Source organism: Natrix helvetica (genome assembly GCF_964273705.1).
Source record: "Natrix helvetica genome assembly, chromosome: 6".
Lineage (NCBI taxonomy): Eukaryota > Metazoa > Chordata > Lepidosauria > Squamata > Natricidae > Natrix > Natrix helvetica.
The window spans coordinates 28,902,133-28,921,282 of NC_138553.1; the positions used below are offsets into that span (position 1 = coordinate 28,902,133).

Below are 19,150 nucleotides of genomic sequence, written 5' to 3' on the forward strand. Positions count from 1 at the left end.
TTTATGTCCTTTATCTTAATTCTACAGGGAAGATAGCAGTTGCATCAGCATTTATTTCTACATGTCCTTACCAGGGGTGAATTCTGGTAGCCACTACTGCCCGTTTGCTCATTGGCGCATAGCGTGGTCACATGTGCATGCACAATACAATAAAATTTGTTCTGTGCATGCACAGAAGCCAAAAGTAAGATGGTGGTGCCTATGGCACTACCAGGAGAACTGGTTCGGGGGCGCGGCAGCCCTGGGTCACTGCCAGTTCCAGTGACCTAGGCTGCCAAACCACTAGCAGTTCAATCAAACCAGTCTGAACAGGTAGGAACCCACCGCTGGTCCTTACTCTTCAATTTCCCAATGATATGGGGGTAGCTCAGTCTCCATCCAGTGAAATTGCTTTATTTGTCAATGTCACTTAAATAAAAGCTACTACTCTTCAGAGCAGAGGTGGGTTCCTCCCAGTACGCACCGGTACAGCCGTACCGTTAGTAGAAATTGGACCGGTAGCGCAGATGCCCCCGTACCAGTACAGTCCCCTGACCTGTCCCTGGGCACACTCACTCACCCTGCCCGCCTGTCCCCCCACCTCTCTCTCTCTCTCTGCCAACCCGTCCGCACCATGCGTGCTCCGCCCACCCATTTCCTTTGTCGCCGGAAAGTTCTCAGAAGAAGAACCAGAAGAAGAAAGAACTGGTGAGTGGCTGCGCAGGGGGGGGGGGATGTTGGGGAAGAGAGAGAGAGGCTGACGGAGCATGTGTGCATAGGTGGGAGATTTTAAAAACCTGGGAGTGAATCCAGGAAGAGGAAAGAGAGAGAGTGAGAGTGAGAGAGATAGAAGCAGGCAGGCAGGAAGAAAGGAAGGACTGCTAACCCTTGAACAAGATGCTTTGAAACAGCACAGCAATCTAGGGCTGGAAGGGATCTCGGAGGTCATCTAGCCAACCTCTTGCCCCAGCAGGAAATCTTATATCATCTGGATTATTTTGGTGCCTCTAACAGAGAGGAAAATTGCCAGAAAGGAGAAGGAGTTTAGTAGGACAAGGCTGCCATTCAGAGGAAGGCAGAGATAATCCTTGAGTTATGACTATAATTGAGCCCAAAATTTTGGTTGCTAAGCAAGAGCATTGTTAAGTGAGTTTCACCACATTTTCACCACATAACAGTCATGTACAAGCTAGGGAATAACACCCAAAGGCGTGTGTAATGTTCTAATGTACAGAAGTTATAGTTTAATGTGTGGCAGAAAGTGGACTGGCTGTTTTTTTCCAAATGCAGTAAATGAGGTTCAATGTAAATAGTTTTAGAAGAGCTCTGTGTGTATATCTGTGTTTGTGTGTCTACATACACATACAGTAAATATAGTAGATAATGTATCTTTTGTGTGCCTATACACACTATACTATGTAATATGTATGTACATATATGGCATATACATGTGCATATAGGATTAAATAGAATATTTTGGATGTTTAGTAGTAAATAAATAGGCAGAGAAATTGTATCTCGTTGAGGCCTTTCAGACGAGGAGAAGCCAGGCAAGGCACCCCTTGACATGAGTGACATCAAGTTGGCTACACCCACTTGATCACATGACCACCAAGCCACACCCTCAAAATAGGCCACGCCCACAGAATAGATAGTAAAAAAATTGAAACCCACCCCTGCTTCAGAGCCATCTCTTTTTCCATGCCCTGTACTCATATTCAAAACACAAACCAATTCAATCACAATTCAATTATTTCACAAAGAGCATTAGATGAGAATGGTGCCGAGGAGGCCATCAATGAACCAAATAAATCACATGCCTGCTCATCTGTCACATTTTTTAGTGGGCTGATGTGTGTATTATTTATTTAGGAAATAAAAATGACACTCAGTCACAAACCTTTCAGTCTCCGATCTATGACTGTGATCAAGGAGCATGTTTAGACAACTGTTGCATCCTCTTTTCAACCAACTACATTTCCTGTAGCCTGCTAAGTAGCTGTGTCAAAAACTCACTGGGGAGTAAAATGTCACAGTGGGGGGAGAATTCAATACCCAGTTTTGAATATCACAATTTGCTCATATGGGATCAATCTCAGAGTAAACCATCCTGTCTGCAACAGATTTCTGGGGGATATTTCACATTTAAAAATTGTGCATGTAAACTATGTATGCTGCTATTGACCTACAAGCCCTCCCTATGCTATCCCTAGACATCATTGCTTTGTCCTATGTCCAACATGCACTGCTCTCCAGAATTGTAACTCTGGAAAATGTGTGGCACATGACTTGTGGGAAAAGCACAGGACTCTGGACTATTGCACTGTTCGTAGCACAAGCAACTCCTTGCATGAATTATCCTATATAAGGGTATAGGGTGATCTGTAGATGATGTGGAAATGATGTCAGAATTGTCCTTCCAGAATGGCATAAAGCTATGAGTCAATCTCAAGTGTCTCTACCATTGACACTAAGACAAAACTATATATTGAAGGAGAGAGAGAGGAAAAAAATGAGTCCACCACATTTGTCTGGTCCTGTTGCTAAGCATTGATGCAAACTAAGAAAACAATCAACCAGCTATCACAGGATAATAGCGGAATAGCAGAAAAATTGAATACAACATGTTTAACATAAATTCAACTGACTATATATTGCAGAGCATAACTAATGCACAATGGGATCCTAACTAGGGCTTCAACACTTAATCAATACACCAGACAAATGAATCAATTAAAAACATTTATTAGACTAAAAATGTTGTCTATGAAGCATGTCCTAAGTTTTTTTTTTTTTAAGAAAATCATTAGTTTAATACAAGGGCTGATAATTGCTGCAGACAGCAATTGCTGTCTTTAAAATTCATTCTTCCTTTTCTCAAAGTATCTTTTAGGAAGATGATACTTGTTGTAGTTCACATTTTCTTTTGCCCTGGTAAGTAGAACCGGAACTAATTGGTCGAAGTGACTAGAAATGGACACTGCTCAAACATTTGGAAGGCTCTCCTGTGACAGAAGCTGTTCAGCGATGGAATAAATTGCTTTGGAAGGAAATGGACTCTCTGCATTTAGAGATTTTTAAACAGAAGCTAGTTGCTCTATCTCAGGCAGTAACAGTGGATTTCCTCCACTGATTTGAAGTTAAGTACGGATGGCATTTAAAAACACAGTATTCTGCTTTCCACAGAAACAATGTTCCTATTGTTATGCAAATGCAATTGATAGATCACTCATGGGATCAATCAAATAACCTTTTTAGACACATTTCCCTGGGAGTAAATCTCATGGAATTCAATATGTAAAGGAGTTCATTATTCATCAAGCTGCTATCTTACATCTGACATAATGGATCAATTGTGAGTCCAAAGAACAGACATGATACAGGTAGTCCTTGACTTTTAACCGCAATTGGCGCAGGAATTTCCATTGCTAAGTGATTCAGTCACTTGAGCCATGGTGGTGCAGCGGTTAGAATACAATACGGCATTTGATCCTGACCAGCTCAAGGTTTGGCCCACAAAGTTGCTTATGACAACCTTCCAAGGTCAGTAAAATGAGCACTCAGATTGTTGGGTGCAATATGTTGACTCTGTAAACCGCTTAAAGAGGCTGTAGATCAGAGTTGTCAAACTCACGGCCCGTAGGCCAAATGCGTCACATGCTGGCCACCCCCATGCCCAGTTTAGCAAAGGGGGGGGAAGTCCTGATATGTCATGTGACACTGCCATGACTACGTGAGTTTGACACCCCTGCTGTAGAGCACTGTAAGACTAAATGCTATTATTATGAGGTCATTAAGCAAGTCATACCTCATCTGATGTAATGGAATGGAATAATGTAGAAGGGAGGGGAGCATTCCAGATGAATAAGAGGCAGCTCAGTCCAGATATTTTAATAGGGAAAGAGGGTGAAGACAGTCCCTCCCTAATAGTTCTCAGAGTGTGTACTTGATATAGATGGTAGAGTGTTTCAAAAAATCTGCCTATAGGTATGGAACAATGAAGAAATCTGCTTGGAAAAATCACCCTGTACCTTTCTTGGTTTGGGGGCCTGACTTTTTATGAGTTTTCTTGCTACAGTCATTAAGTGAATCCAGCCCCCCCCCCCCAAACTATGTTTGTCAGAAGCCTCCCAGGAAGGTTGTAAGTGGCATTCGCATGACCCCAAGATGCTACAACCATTGCAAATACAGTTCCCAAGTACCTGAATTTTGATCATGTGATCATAGGGCTATTGCGATGGTCATTAAGTGTGAAAACCACGCCTGTCATTTTGTTTCAGTGCTGAAAGACTTTGAACAGTTGCTAAATGAATGGTTATAAGTCAAGGACTCCCTGTATAGTAGTCTTTCTAAAACATGGCAGATGTGAATCTGTGGGCTTTCCATTTTCTGAAACGATAGAATAAAGTTTTATTGAAAACTATGCTTACCACAACTGTTTGCAACTATTTAAGACTCTCAGTCATGGCCTTAGGACTACAAGTAAAAGAAAGGTGCAGTAGTATAAAGAATAACAAAATTATTGAAAAGAAATAGCCAAGTAATTATGTTAATTGTGTCCTGTCTCAAACTATTATAAACAGAAAAAGATGGGAGCACACTTTCTGTGTTCCTCTTTAGCTTGCTCCAAATGGTTGATGGGCAACTGTGGTTTTTGTTTTGTTTTTTAACTTTTGCACAGCACTAATTTAGTCAGTTCATGTTAAGAAATGTAAAGACAACTTGGATGAAGAAATGGATGAATTGTTAAGGGGATAGCAGCAATAACTTCAGTCCTGAAAAAGTGACAAGCATGAGAAAGCAGCACAAGGTCATACATTAAGCTAGAGAGAAGCTGGCCTTGTACTGTTCCTCTACCTCTTATGAGCTATATTTAATGTTAAATGTCTATTTATAACCAAATACTTTCCATCCTTGAGATAGTTGGATGAGTATCCAGATTTTGATTTCCTGAGTGAATCCATTTTGTCACTTTTTCCCATCAGCTGGTTCTCATCTGAAGGCAGCCGTTAATGTATTCCCAGGTAACTGGTTCATTTACCTCAGGGATGCTGTTTATATATGAGAACTTTCTAGCCAACATGTCCTTAGGGACCTGAATCCCTTTCTTTTTCTGCCACCTTAACATCATCAGATTGGTGAAGGCGTATTCTGTTTCTTAAACTGGTTGGTCTCTGAAATTTTCTTGGTTGGCATTTGTTGACCTACCCATTTGCACATGTTTTTGGGACTTCGTTTTTCCATGATTCATCTTTACTTTATCCTGCCATCTTCCCATACGTACCGTGTTTCCCTGAAAATAAGACAGGGTCTTATTTTCTTTTGACCCCCGAAATAATTACTTGGCCTTATTTTCGGGGAAGTCTTTTTTTTTTTTTTTTTTTGAAGTGGAGGAGGTGGCAAGCATGGTCACTTCATGGCTGCTGCTGTGTTGCAATATCTCCAGGGAGGGCTTATTTTAGCACATGGGTTAAAATACCGATTGAGCTTATTATCTTATTTTCAGGGAAACAGGGTAGCTCTGTCTCTCAGCTTTAAGCATGCTTCATTTGGCAAGTATATGTAGACCTTGCAACCAAATGTTCTTTAGGTGGATTATGGTGGATTTTGTGCCACGCTATAGTTCACATAGCCTCTTTGCAGTGGCTAATTTTGTACATATATATACCTGTCATCGTGACTTCTCTGGAGAACTGAATCGGTTGGCACACCAGTATGATTCTTACCACCTGTGTCAAAAACAGGTTTTAAACGTTTTAAAAAATAAGTCTTGAGAATTAAGAAAATGGCAATCACTGTGAACCCAAAACTGGTTGATTGTGTGAACAGAAAATGCGTAAGTAAAGAACTCCAACAGCTTCCTGGAGTTTCCTGCAGTAATACGTCTTCCTCGACTGATGTAGAACATTCATAAATATGATTCAATAGTACCCCCCTCAACTGTACCCTAGGCATTTATTCCTAGGATTTGGAGAACACAGCAGTGTGCACCCTCATTCATTGACATTTGCAGATGTATGTTGTGGAGGAATTGACTTGGAGCCAGAAGCCTGCACAGGGCTACTACCAGTGCTGTTAATTTAGTATATCTGCTGCTTATTTGATTTACAGACAGCAAGCCTATTGCTGGGACCATTTACTGTATTGTTCTTTATTGATTGTTCAGCATCTAGTTGTTTAAATGAGTAATAAATTATTATTATATTACTCTTCCAGCATAAAATCATCTGGATCCTTCATTCTCACTGCTACAGTAAATATCCTTCAAACCTTCCCGGTCAAACTCAACTGCTATCTTCCATGCTTTGCTAAACTCAAGGGTTGAGTGTAATGAGGTACTTTAAGAAGAGCAACACTTGGAAGACTGTCTGGAAAAGCAAATTTGTGCAGGATGCCACAGCCTGTCTCCTTGTGCAATTAAAAGAAAACTTCTGCTTATTTAGCTTGAGCCAGCAAAGCCGCATGGATTCACAACATCCTGGCACCATTCGCTTTTTTATTTGAGAGGCTTGAACTGGGCCTTGCATTTATCTCGTTTATCTTCCTTCTCCTAAGATGTTGGCATATTAATATAATTTAATGCTATGGACTCACTGGTCTTAAAAAGACCTGTTCAAGTAATGTTTGTTCCTTCTATGACTTCAGACTGTGGCAAGTCAGCCCTGCTATGGGTGACAATCCTCCTGTATAGTTTAATTGGGTTCCTGAACTTCTGCCTATAGTAATAGCATCACTATTGAGTTCCACTGGAAGTTAAGTAAGATCCTCTCTGCTATGGCATTGACATTCTGGCACTAATATGCTAGCATCCCTTCTTTTAAGGGATTTGTTTTATTATCCAATAGATTTTGATATTTAATCTGGATGCAATTTGCATCTTAAAGCAAGATCTGCTCCTGATTTTTATTTGTACTCTTATATGATTAGCCACACTGTGATAAAGAGGGATATGCATTTTTAAATGAATTAAATCTCTAACCAAGGCATTGAGATGCAGGGCCGAAACATATATGTAACCAAAAAGGAGAAGGCGGCATGGATCTCTCCTCTCCAGCATGATGCAACCCAATGCGACCTAACTTTACATTACTTTACATAACTTAACATTCAACAGCAGAATTACAGTTAGAACCACAAGAGGCTATCTCATTCAAAACCTATGACTGATCAATAGATCTGATCAATTAGAACTCCCATCATCCAAAACAGCATGGTAAATATACCTAAGCAAAGTTCAAATTGCAAAGCCCCCCACCTGGAATGAATTCTGATGAGTCCTTATGCATTCTGACCATGAATTCTTCAAATGTTGGCAAAATGTCAGGCAAAAAACACAGCCAGGATTAATACCATTAAACTATTTCTAGAATATGGAAAACGAAGCATCTCATGGAAGAGGAAGGGACAAGAAAGAGAAATCAACTGAGCGATTTTATTTTTGCTAATGAAGATGCTTGCCTAACCATGGAAGACATTTTTTTCATGTTATCTTTAATGACTTTTATTCAATGACACTAAACTCTTATTCCAGATGCTATATAATCAATTATGCACTCTGGAGTGTGGATGGTTAATCTTCCTTTACCTGTTTCTGCTTTCAGCTGAGAGGGGCCTGAGGGATTTCTTCCTCAAGCCCTCAAATGCTGACTCGGGTTTCTTAAGTCTCATAGATTTGTCAATATGGGGAAAACATGAAATACGGTGCATATGCAAATGTTTAGAAATGGGAAAATGCAAGGATACAAAGAACACCTGCAGACAGATCTCCTTAGGCAAAAAGAACTAGAGCTGTTTCACATGGTAAACCTGCAAGACAATATAGTTAACCAGCCAAAAGCAGCATTTAAGGCCTTCCTGGTCTTTTGAGTAACAGGGACTTACACGATTCCCTTTAAAATAACAATCTGCAGGCTAACCGGACATCTACATGTGAGCCCTCTTGGATCCAGGGCCCTTTGGAATACTATCTTGTGTGTGTAAGACCACTGATGAAGCTGAAGGGTCAGAATGCTTCAATTTTTAACAATGGCCTACAAATAGGCAGGGACTTGATTGTCCCATTTAAGAAATGCTGGTTTTGCCCTATGCTTCACTGGCATATGCTCTGATGACTTTGCCAAAGTAAAATCTGAAGGTAAAAATTGCACTGTCCAAATGTCGAATTTTGTATTTTACTTAAATTCTTACTCTGTTTTCTGTTTGCCTTCGTTTGTTGGGATGGGGCAAGTAGATTCCCATTTCTTTTGAAGCGATTTAAGTCACTTCCTTAACCTAAAAGGTGCTTTAAACAATTTTTTACATGATTTCTATAAAGTACTTCCAGCAATTGGTCTGTTGCAGACTTAAATATTCTTAGCAGCCACATTAAGCCATGATCGTTTTTATTTTATAGCAGGCCGGAGTAAGCAATGAGTTAATATTTTTCAGAGACTTCTCTTCTGCCTCCCTCTGCACAGAGAATCGTGCCATTGACCCCTCCCCCTCAGAAATGCAACATCTCTAGTAAGTAAGTCCTAGAAGGATCTATGAAACCAATTAAAGAAAAACAGGCAATGCAACTCTTGCCCAAGAGATTATATTGAGCAGCTTTAACTTCCTTTAATCTTAGTGGTGCTATGCTTTTCCTAATTTGTACAACCACGAACAATTCATTTTCACTGCAAATGCTATTTTATTTTGCATCAGGTCATCAGAAAAAGGGAGAGCATGAATAATTTACATGCTATAAAGCGCATAATGAAAAGACTCTCTCAAGCTTATTTTTATACCAATTGAAGGGCACTGCCTGCTGAAATGTGTGAATGCAGTGCCTATATGCATGTCCTCCAGGATAACCATGCCACAAACACCTAACCATGCTGTTCTCTTGGAGTAAAGGAAGAGTTAAGAATCATAGGGAACATGGAAGATAAAAAGAAAATTTGGGGGGGGGGGTTAGAGTAGAAGCCTATAGCGCCAGCACAAAGACTTACAGTTTTTTGGAAGGGGAGTTTCACTTTAATAGAGATCAACAAAGCAGTTATCAGCCCCATTGGTTAACCAGACTAGGAAATCCATTCCATAGGGAGATTACAACAATTTTATTGAGATTGATTATTATAACAGAATCTTGTAAATCTGATTGTGCTGTCTTCTTGCATAAGAATCAGGCCTGAGCTTTTTCTGAATGTTATCACAGCCCATTTGCCTAACAGTACCTGCATATTTCTATCAAGGTCATCTTGATCATCTTCTTTATGCTCTACAGCACCCCTTTGAAATATTCTCTGAAGCAGTTTTAATCAGTGGAACAGTCACTTTGATTCACTAGGCAACAGTGCCTTCACTCACAAGGCAGATCGGCCAAAGAAAGCCGATCAGCTCTGCTTCAACTGTTCATTGAGGTGGCCCAATGTACCTCTTGCAAACATCCCTGTCACAATCTAGAAGAGATTTTGTTAGCTGAGATCAGTGGTGGGTTCCTGCCGGATCGCACCGGATCGCGCGCTCCCTTTCGGCGCTAAACCCGGAAGTACGTTCTTGCCCCGCCCCTGGCGACGGGACGACGCTTGCCTGCGCTCCACCAGCTCGGCTGGGACCGCAGACGTTTCTCTGCTCAGCAATGTCTTCAGTGGAGCGGTGGCAGCCTGGCAGGCTGAGCCTGCGTCCCTTTCAGGCACTCCGCTCCGCTGAGGAAACGTCTCCTGTCCCAGCCGAGCTGGTGGAGCGCAGGCAAGCGTCGTCCCGTCGCCAGGGGTGGGGCAAGACCGTACTTCCGGGTTTAGCGCCGAAAGGGAGCGTGCGATCCGGTGCGATCCGGCAGGAACCCACCACTGGCTGAGATAATGTAACAAATGATCTCCTGGTCTCCCTAAATAAAGATGTATTAATAGTCAAGACCTAGATTTTTTTTTCTTAGACTTTGGGGGAGAAAATTTCGAGCTTATCTCTTGAGAGCAAAAGTAAAACAATGAACTGAAGACTGCAATTTTATATATAGCTTGTTAGAATTCCATGATTATTTTAAACTAGATTTTTAGAAAGGTAACCCTACTCTGGCTGATGGTAGAATCAGCCTTGCTAATCAGACAATAATCTTGGAAATAGTGACAATTCTAAGTTCCCATATTGCAAGCTTCATTGGGCACATTTAATGCAAGCTAACGCAAACTTCCTGAACTGGCTCTATTGCTGGTGATTTCGTTGACATATTCAAGTGGTTTTTTGGGGAACAATACAGAAGTGGTTTGTCATTACCATCTTTCAGGATTTTTTAAAAAAGAAATTGAATTCCCAGAGTAGCCTCAGGATTTTCTGGTACTCTTTCATCTATCTCTGCTTAGATATTCAGGATTAGCTAGTATCAGCTACATGTTGTATCAATGCAAGAATCAAAAAACAATTATATATTAATTTGCAGGTCTTCCATATTTTTTCAAAATGGTTCTCCAACTTAATTACCTAATAAAACTATTAACAAAAGTGTATATAATCCACATGTAAATATATTATGGAGAAGGTCTAGCAAAAATATGCCTAACAAGAACATATGTGGAAAATGTTTACGTATATGTTTGCAAAGTATGTTAAAATTATCAATTGATGGAAGTGGGGAAAAATTAATTATAGTTAAAAACTATGAAACTACACAAAACCAAAACCAATAGTTTTAGCCATAGCTTTCCTTTTATTTATATCCATTCATTCATTCATTCACTCCCAATTTTTTGGTTTAACCCTGATCACGAATAAGCTGCATATACCAAATGTCCATTTTATGTGGGGTAAATGACAAATACCAGGCAACGTTGGTGGGTTGAAGAGCCTATGCCTCTGTCCTGCAGAGGCCATTCTTCTATGTGAGTGAACACACCAGTGTCATCTATCACATATCATTCTCCTCAACCCACACCATCCTGGTTTGTTCCTGGAAGATGTGAGCCCGTACCACCTTTACTAGGTCCTCTGCGCTGCTCCAGGATTGAGGATCTACCCATACCCATGAACAGGGTAAAGTATGGAGAACCCATTCATCTCTCTGACATTTCTTCAGCACCTCAGATTCTCGCTGCCCTGGCTTCCCTAATAGGCTCCTAGAAAGAACACAGAAGAGAAATGCAGCATTAATCATGTAACTTTTTAGAGACTTATGACATTTTTGCTGATGGAGGCTTGGTAAAGCATATTTTAAGTCTAATGTTCTAACCCCAAGAACTGATGGTGTGATGGAACGTCTAGTACAGGGGTGTCAAACTCAATTTCATTGACGGCCGCATTAGGGTGTTTGACTTTTGAGGGCTGGTGGGTGGGTCGGGGAGCACCTGTGGTAGCTATGTTCTAAGGCAGTACTTGCCTGAGACTCTCACTCACTCTCATTATACAGGTAATCCTCGAGTTACGAATGTAATAGAGCTTGCCAATTGGATTGAATCACGTTAAATGAATGTGATCACTCCCTGCTTTCCCCAACGCATTTGTTAATCAAATGCGTAGGTCATTAAAAGCACATGAGGTATCTCAGAGTCAGAGTTGTTCTGACCTAGGCTTCCCAAGAGAATGTCCTCCTTGTCTTCCCCAAAAAAACCCTTTTATTAATTTACTGTGCATTCTTCTCATTCACACACAGCAAAGTCTTTCAAGGGAGTATTTATAGTCACAGACCTTATCTGTCGTAGAGAGCTGCCAGGCCAATATCTGCAAAACTTGGCAAGGAGTCTCGGAGAGTCACGAGCCAATTAATCAAACGAATTGTCTCCTGCAAACTCCACTCCCCTTTTGCTCCTCTTTTATTTCATCTGGGAGGGGCCATTCATCATCAACCTGTGGCCTTACTCCCAAGTCAACTCCTGTTCTTCAGCTGTTCCCTTCATCTGGCAACTCTGTGCATGCGCACACTGGGAACAGGCTCCAGCTGTTCGTCTGCCTCACTGTTGTCTGACTCTGAAGGCAGCTGATAATTGGCCAACGGCTCTGGCCCCCTTTGCCTCCGACACAGAGCCCTCATCAGAACCTTCCTCAGATTCCAGGACTGGCCCATGTTCCTCCCCAACCTCCTCATTGTCCAAATCTGCTGCCAGCTCTGCTGGCAGGCCATAACAAGAGGATGCAGAGACTAGTGCTGGTGCAGGCCCCGTTTTTGCTAGCAGAGGCACCGCAGCCGGTCCTTTGCTATTTCCAGGCTGGCTCTGCAGGCCAGATCTAAGCATCCAGCCCGCAGTCCTTGAGTTTGATACCCCTGGTCAAATAGTTCCTAGGAAAGTTAAGGAGGAAACAGTGCTGTTAAAGAAGAGATTCCTTAGGCCAGGAGAAGGAGAAAGAAGGAAAAGGGCATTCAGAGCAATTCCACCATAATTACACTAGGTAACCGTTGATTGGGAAAATTGCTTTTGACAGGCTTTCAGGATTATGTTGCATTACTCTAATAGCAATAAAAATCTTTCCAGAAATCCCAGTAATTCTTGTTTCCTAAATTTGCAATCCTTGTACTGCTTGACAGATGGGCCACTGTACAAATTCTTCGGCTGCTATTAGCATCAATAATTATATTAGTGCAATATTACAAATTATAATATTGTTATTGAACAATAATAGCTGAGAGCAGCCTTTTGCTCTGACAAGTCAAGTCCTGAAAAAGCCAGAGGAAACCTGGTCATTCATGATATATTTAGGGAGGTGCTTGGCTAAATAGAATATATGTCCCCAAGCAAGAGTATTTAAATTTTGGGAAAGTGCTAGTAAATGTTGCCATTACCGGTACTAAGCAAGATGGATCAGTAGTCTAATTTAAAATAAAAAAGAATTTTTATTTCTTATCTGGCGTGGGTTTTTTTAAATATAGAGATTAAAACATTTCCACATACAGAAAGAATGACAAGGAGAACTGGCAATAGGTGAGGGATATTTATATAAAGTCAATATTAATTCGTTGAGATCTCTAGCTAAGCCAACTGTTTCCTAGTGCTCTTCCATGAAACGGTAAATAAACTATAGCAAATGCATATTGTTGAGGTGGCAATTTCCAGACAAAACAGGCAAGGAGAGTCATAAATCATCGAAGGAAATTTAGTTGCTCTTACTCATTGGCTAGATTCATTCTTCATGCTAACTTATCAATTGCTTAACCACAATTTCTTGATTAAGCTACATTTCTGGATTTACACTTATATTAAACCAAAACCTCAAGCCAAGTGTTTTTGAACGTATTTTGTGCTGAATACAGAAATCAGAACGTCTCTTTCCTTGTCAGAAATATTTGGTTCCCAGCCGTTTGGATCCCATCACAACACATATTGAAAATTCAACCTGTTGGCAGTAAGCTGCCTGAACATCTGAAAGTCTGTTGCTTGGTGAATCATTCCAGACGCTATTTGTACATTTTTGTACATTTCATGCATATTATACTCTTTTGATTCATGCATAAAATGCCATTTACTATTTAAAGGACCTTTCCACATTAGTCCATGAAATTGAAGGTTTACTATACTACACACTGTAAATGCCAGGCTAGAATTGGTAGTCAAATATCGCTGTTTAGGGTACAGTAGTAATTTTTCTTCTTGTATTTAATTATGCCCAATTCATGGAGACTGCCTTGAGAAGTCCCTGCAGTTTTCTTGGCAAGGATTTTCAGAAGTGAATTGCCATTGCTTCTTTCCTAGGGCTTACGGTAGGTGACTAGAGACAGACCTATAACTCACCTTCTGCTAATTTCTAGCCTGATGCCCTCACCAGTCCACCACTGAATATCCTGAGAACTGTTTCTTTTCTAATCACTTCCAAATGTACTGGCTGCAGAACATGAAAGATACCTTTGAATATGTTGAGTTGAAAACTAGCATGGTTATCACTATGCTATACTGTATTTTTAATTCATCGTATTTATTGAGAACTACTTCAACTGCAACGAATACAACCGTCATCCAAATAAGCCCTATAAATTAGTCAAGATGAGATTTGGAAGGGGTGGAGAGAATATTGATCTAAAACTAATAGATCTTTGGAGATGTACAATGTATTGATTGATATGGGTATTTATATATTTAGGTGGTAGAATGAATTTGGCATGCAGATTTATTTCCTAGCATCCATCTAATATTCCTTGTTTGTTCCAAGATCTTCTTAATGAATCTTAGGGTATTAGCAGAAATAAAGTAGATCCTGCAAGATTAAATTCTGCCCATCCATCCTATGACTCTTGTTTGATAGCAGTTTCTCTTCCAATCTTTAGCTCTGCTTTATATTTGGGGAGACAGTTGCTCTTTCCACCCACATTCCAATTCTGAGAAGAGCTTTCATTCATACCTGACTCCTTTGATCTTTTTCTCGGTGATTTTAACATGGATAATGATGGGATATATTTCACTTTTAATTAGGTCCTTTACCAGCTGGACCTCCAGTTCCAGCAGACAGTGTTGGTTCTGTGAAGAAATCCAACAGATTTAGTGATTCAGATGGAAAAGAAATAACCTATTTCAGATTAGTTATATTAAATCAAATCCCATAGTACGAAAAATCATTGCTTTTCCAATAGTAATTCCATTAAAAGATGGCATTTACAACCAAGTTACAAGGAAGAAAAAAGAACTGAGGGAGACACAGTATAGACACAGTATTAGTAATAGACACAGTATTGTCTATTATATCTCTACATTAAATTTGGAGTCTTTCAGAGACAAAGTGTCTTCTGAGTTGTCTGAAGACTAAATATTCCCACAGATGCTGTATAGATGTCCCATGAGCTCAGCAAAGGTCAGAGAAAGAAAAAAATTAACAAGATGAAATCATGATCTGAGCAGTGCTGGTTCTCACACAGAAATCAGTAACCAGGCACAACTTAATAGGAATGCATTGAACTTCTGCAAAGTGGTTGCCCACATTCTTATGCTTTTTATGTAATTCCATGTATCAGCCACTCAATAAGAGGATTTTAAGCAGGATAAATGTTCTCAATTGTCATCCAGAAGGCTGGGACAGCTTCATCTTAATAAATTTTGGCTTGCTCTCAGAACCATAAGATCCCTGCCACAAGTAGTTACCAATCCTTTTATTCGTTACCTTCATTCTATTTTATTGACTGAATGTTGTAAGATTGCCCAAGACTGGACTGCATTTTCCCCCTATTCACACCGGGGAGGGAGGGGGGATCCTCTTGTTTTTCTCTATTCTGATAAGCTTATACTAATCTTCCTGAACTGGCATCCCTCTGATGGCTGGTGGATTATGTGCACTGTTGTCAAGATGCGAAAAGCATACTTTGAGAAGGCTGCTTTCTATCTTCCATTGTCTATTTCGCTGATCTTGCATTTTTAATCTACCAGCAAAGAGCCTATGGGCCATCAGTCTCTTCGTGACATTAAAATTGCAACGTTAGCACTTAGCACAAGCAGTATTATAGCAAATTATAGCCCGTTTGTTTAATTTATACAGTTCCCACACTAAAGTAAGCCCATACAACGCATCAAGTCTGAGATCCCAATGCTGCACTGGTTCCAATGCACAAAGGCATGGGTGCAGGGCTAAGCCATTCTCTCACAACCCAACCTACCTCACAGGTTTGTTGTAGTGGATGGGAGGAGTATACACTAACTTGAATTCCTGAACAAAAGGATGGATATAAATCTAACAAATAAATAAAATCAATTCACCACCACCACCACCGCCAGCAGCAGCTCTCAGTAGTGGGGACTGCTAGGCTCCGTTTCCTTACCTTTTTAATAGCTTCTTGGATCATGTGGATCATCCCACAGTCCCTCTGAGGCTGAGAGAGCTTCTCAGCATTAACAACATTCTTGGAAGAAGCAGAGAATCCTCTTTGGTTTGCAAGGTTATCTGTGAAAAGGGGCAACAACAAAAGATGGATAGTAAAACATATGGAGGGGAGAATAGCCCTAAGAAGCATGGGCTGAATGCCACAAAAGGCCTCCAAGTTATAAGACAGTCACCCTCAATCCTCCTATGCATCTTTAATCAGAATAAATGGTATTTACTTCCCATTAAGTATTCAGAGGATTAAAACCTAATCCTGCAGTCTGGAGTGGAGTCTGCTGAATACTAGGAGTGTGTGTGTGTGTGTGTGTGTGTGTGTGTGAGAGAGAGAGAGAGAGAGAGAGAGAGAGAGAGAGAGAGAGAGAGAGAGAGAGAGAGAGAGAGAGAGAGAGAAGACATTTCTATTGTCTTGAAACAAAAGGCAAAATGGGATCATCCCACACAAGGTCAATTGGACACATCTTAAAATATGCAACACAGATGATGGGATAATATCCCATCATATGACATACAAAGCATTCCTGTAAGATAACGTGGAGATTCAGAAGAAACAGTTAAGGGGGTGGCATCATTACCGATACCTTTGCTGTGACTGCAAAGAAATAAACTGCAGATTAGCTTATTCAGTATTTTACTTTTTCCTCCAAAGGATGACTCCCTTTATTCTCGCACATTGTCATCAACAAGTTTGTGTTGAGAAAGACAGCAAAAGATAGCAGCAATAAAAGAAAGCTCTTAGAAAGACCGGAATTAATAGAAGACAAGGTTGTCTAGATAAAGAATCTGTACTACATCGTAATTTCCAATGTTTTTTGTAAGAAGATCTATGAAGTGAAAGGCATTTTTCTTATCCAAGACCTAGCCAAGGAGTCTGCTCTCAGAAGGAGTTTCCTACGTGTTCTATTGTGCACATGGTCTGAATATTATCTCAATGTTCCCCAGGCCACGGATGGATTTCAATCTGCCATGCAAATGATTGTGTTGTGGGCTGCCAGCAGCCAGCAAAGCTGACAGCAGAATCAGACAGTGTCAGTCTCTGTTTCGCTATTTGCTTTCGGCTGCCATTGAAACAGGGAGGTTGGGGGGGGGGGGGTATTTGGGAGAGGAAGTTTAAGTACAGGAGAGATTGTAAAAAGGGAGTTTGGGTCTACTGTGCATGCTGGAGACTAGTGCTTGGTGTCGGTCAAGGCCAACCGTCCTGCATACCAATCTGATGATGCTCCTTGAAGATGGAACTTACATGACACCTAAGGGATTTGCAGATTGGACAGTGGGAAGAGGGTTACCAGGGGGGAGGGGGTTGATCACGTATTGATATGTATGATTTCGTGCGCTTTTGCCTCAGATCTTGCTTTGCTTAGCTGCTATCTTTTCATAACCAGTAAAAGTACTCTTAATTCTGCAAAATGGAGTTAAGTGGTTTCTTTCTTGGTTGCTGAGGGAGGCTTGACAGACAGTGAGGATGTTGGGGAGGAACATGGGCCAGTCCTGGGGGCTGAGGAAAGCTCAGACGTGGGCTCTGCATCGGAGGCAGAGAGTGAGCTAGACAGCAGTGAGGCAGAGGAACAGCTGGAGCCTGTTCCCAGTGTGTGCATGTGCAGAGCTGCCGGAAGACAAGAGCAAATAAGAAAGCAGGGTTGACTTGGGAGTAAAGCCACACCTTGGGAGGTGATTGGCCCATCCCATAGGAAACAAAAGGGGAACAAACAGGGAGTGGGCTTTTGCAGGAAACAATTCGTTCCTTTGATCGTTTCAAGAGTGGAAAGTTTTGTTTGTGACTATGAGACTCTGTGCCAAGTGTTGCCTTGCCCTGTATTTGGAAACTAGTTATCTGGCAGCTTGCCAAGTGAGATAATGCTCGCGTTGATAAACCTTGCTGAATTGTGAATGAAAAGAATTCACAGTCATGTAAACAAAAGAGGTTTTGCGGGGACCAAGACTCTGCTTCATGCTTTTTAAGGAAGCCTAGGTCAGAACAGATTGTAGCATTAGCAGATGAAGCTCTTAGGAAAAGAACACCTTTTTGTTGCAATCTCGCAGGGCATTCAAATGGGCTGGTGTGGTTTTTATTTTCTATAAATGAATGCAGTGTCTCAGAATTAGATTTTTCAGGCCCAGATGGTTAACTTTTTGTACTGTGGGAACATCAAGCATGGGCTGAAATGACAAGAGGCCTCCTTTGAAAGTATGTTCTACTTCTCTTCAAGATGCAGAATGGGGAGCCACTCTCAGAAACAAACTGCTTATGTGCTTCCTAATAAGAAAGGAAAATTACAGATAGTCCTTGACTTGCAACAGTTTTGCTTAGTGACCGTTCAAAGTTACAACGGCATTGCAAAAAGTGACTGATGACTTTGTTTTCACACTTCTGACTTGTTTGGCCACATGATCAAAATTCAGACACTTGGCAACTGACTCATATTTATGACGGTTGGAGTGTCCTGGAGTCATGGGATCACTTTCTGCGGCCTTCTGACAAGCCAAGTCAATGAGCAAGCCAGATTCACTTTACTAGGTCACTAACAAAACAGCCGCAGTGATTCGCTTATCAGTTGTGGCAAGAAAGGTCGTAAAATGGGGCAAAACTCACTTAACAAATGCCTCACTTAGTGACAAGAAATGTTAGGCTCAATTGTGGTCGTAAGTCGAGGGCTACCCACATTCTACTCAGAAGTTCACATCCTGAAGTGACTCTGAGTTAGAAATCCTGATCTTCTTCTTGTTGTTGTGCCATATCCATCATCGGATGTTGGCAATCACGTTGGAGATCCTATTTTTGTCAACAGCCACATGAAAAAGTGCTGCTGAGTTTTGTCCAAACCAGACCCTTAGATTTTGAAGCCATGATGATGTTCTTCTTCTGCCTGGAAACTCGTTTGCCTTCAAACTTTCCCTGGAGGACTAAGTGGAGGACAATCCTGATCTAGGACACTCCGTGTGTTAGCTTACCTGCTGGGCTGAAGCAGAAATCATGGCTTGAAGAAGGGAGGTCCAGAAGGTTCCTTAGGAGCAAAGGGGCTAAGCATCCAGGGGAAAGCATGACGGGGCGACGGTTCCGAACCACCACAGGACGGACCAGACTGTATGGCTTTTCAACTCCAACTGTAGGAAGAAGGCAATGAATGATGGGAGAGACTTTGCTGGTTTTCTATAGGCAAGTTTAGCCAGGGAAGAACCGTGATACCATATAAGGAGGATTCCTAGGTTTCTAGTACAGGTAGTCCTTGACTTACCACTTACAACTATTTGCTTAGTGACTGTTCAAAGTTACAAAGGCACTGAAATAAATGACTGATGACCAGTTTTCACACTTATGGCCATTGCAGTATTCCCATGGTTAAAGATAAAGGTTCCCCTTGCACATATGTGCTTGTCGTTCCCAACACTAGGGAACTATTCCCATAGTTACGTGATCAAAATTCAGGTG

The 19,150-nt window shown here is 41.1% G+C and overlaps 1 protein-coding gene across 5 annotated transcripts in view; it reads right to left on the minus strand.

The window, feature by feature from the left end:
* Positions 1 to 10,637: 10,637 nt before the first annotated feature.
* The window catches only part of CARD10 (caspase recruitment domain family member 10), a 54,175-nt gene continuing 45,662 nt past the window's right edge, over positions 10,638 to 19,150 (minus strand). For all 5 annotated transcript variants that reach the window (XM_081958503.1, XM_081958505.1, XM_081958502.1 and 2 more), the window contains exons 19-22: positions 18,673 to 18,825; positions 15,665 to 15,786; positions 14,260 to 14,375; positions 10,638 to 11,051 (exon numbers count right to left, since the gene is read on the minus strand). In XM_081958503.1, the coding sequence (XP_081814629.1) occupies positions 10,844 to 11,051; positions 14,260 to 14,375; positions 15,665 to 15,786; positions 18,673 to 18,825 (599 nt within the window). In that variant the 3' untranslated portion in view covers positions 10,638 to 10,843. The remainder of the gene's footprint in view (positions 11,052 to 14,259; positions 14,376 to 15,664; positions 15,787 to 18,672; positions 18,826 to 19,150) is intronic.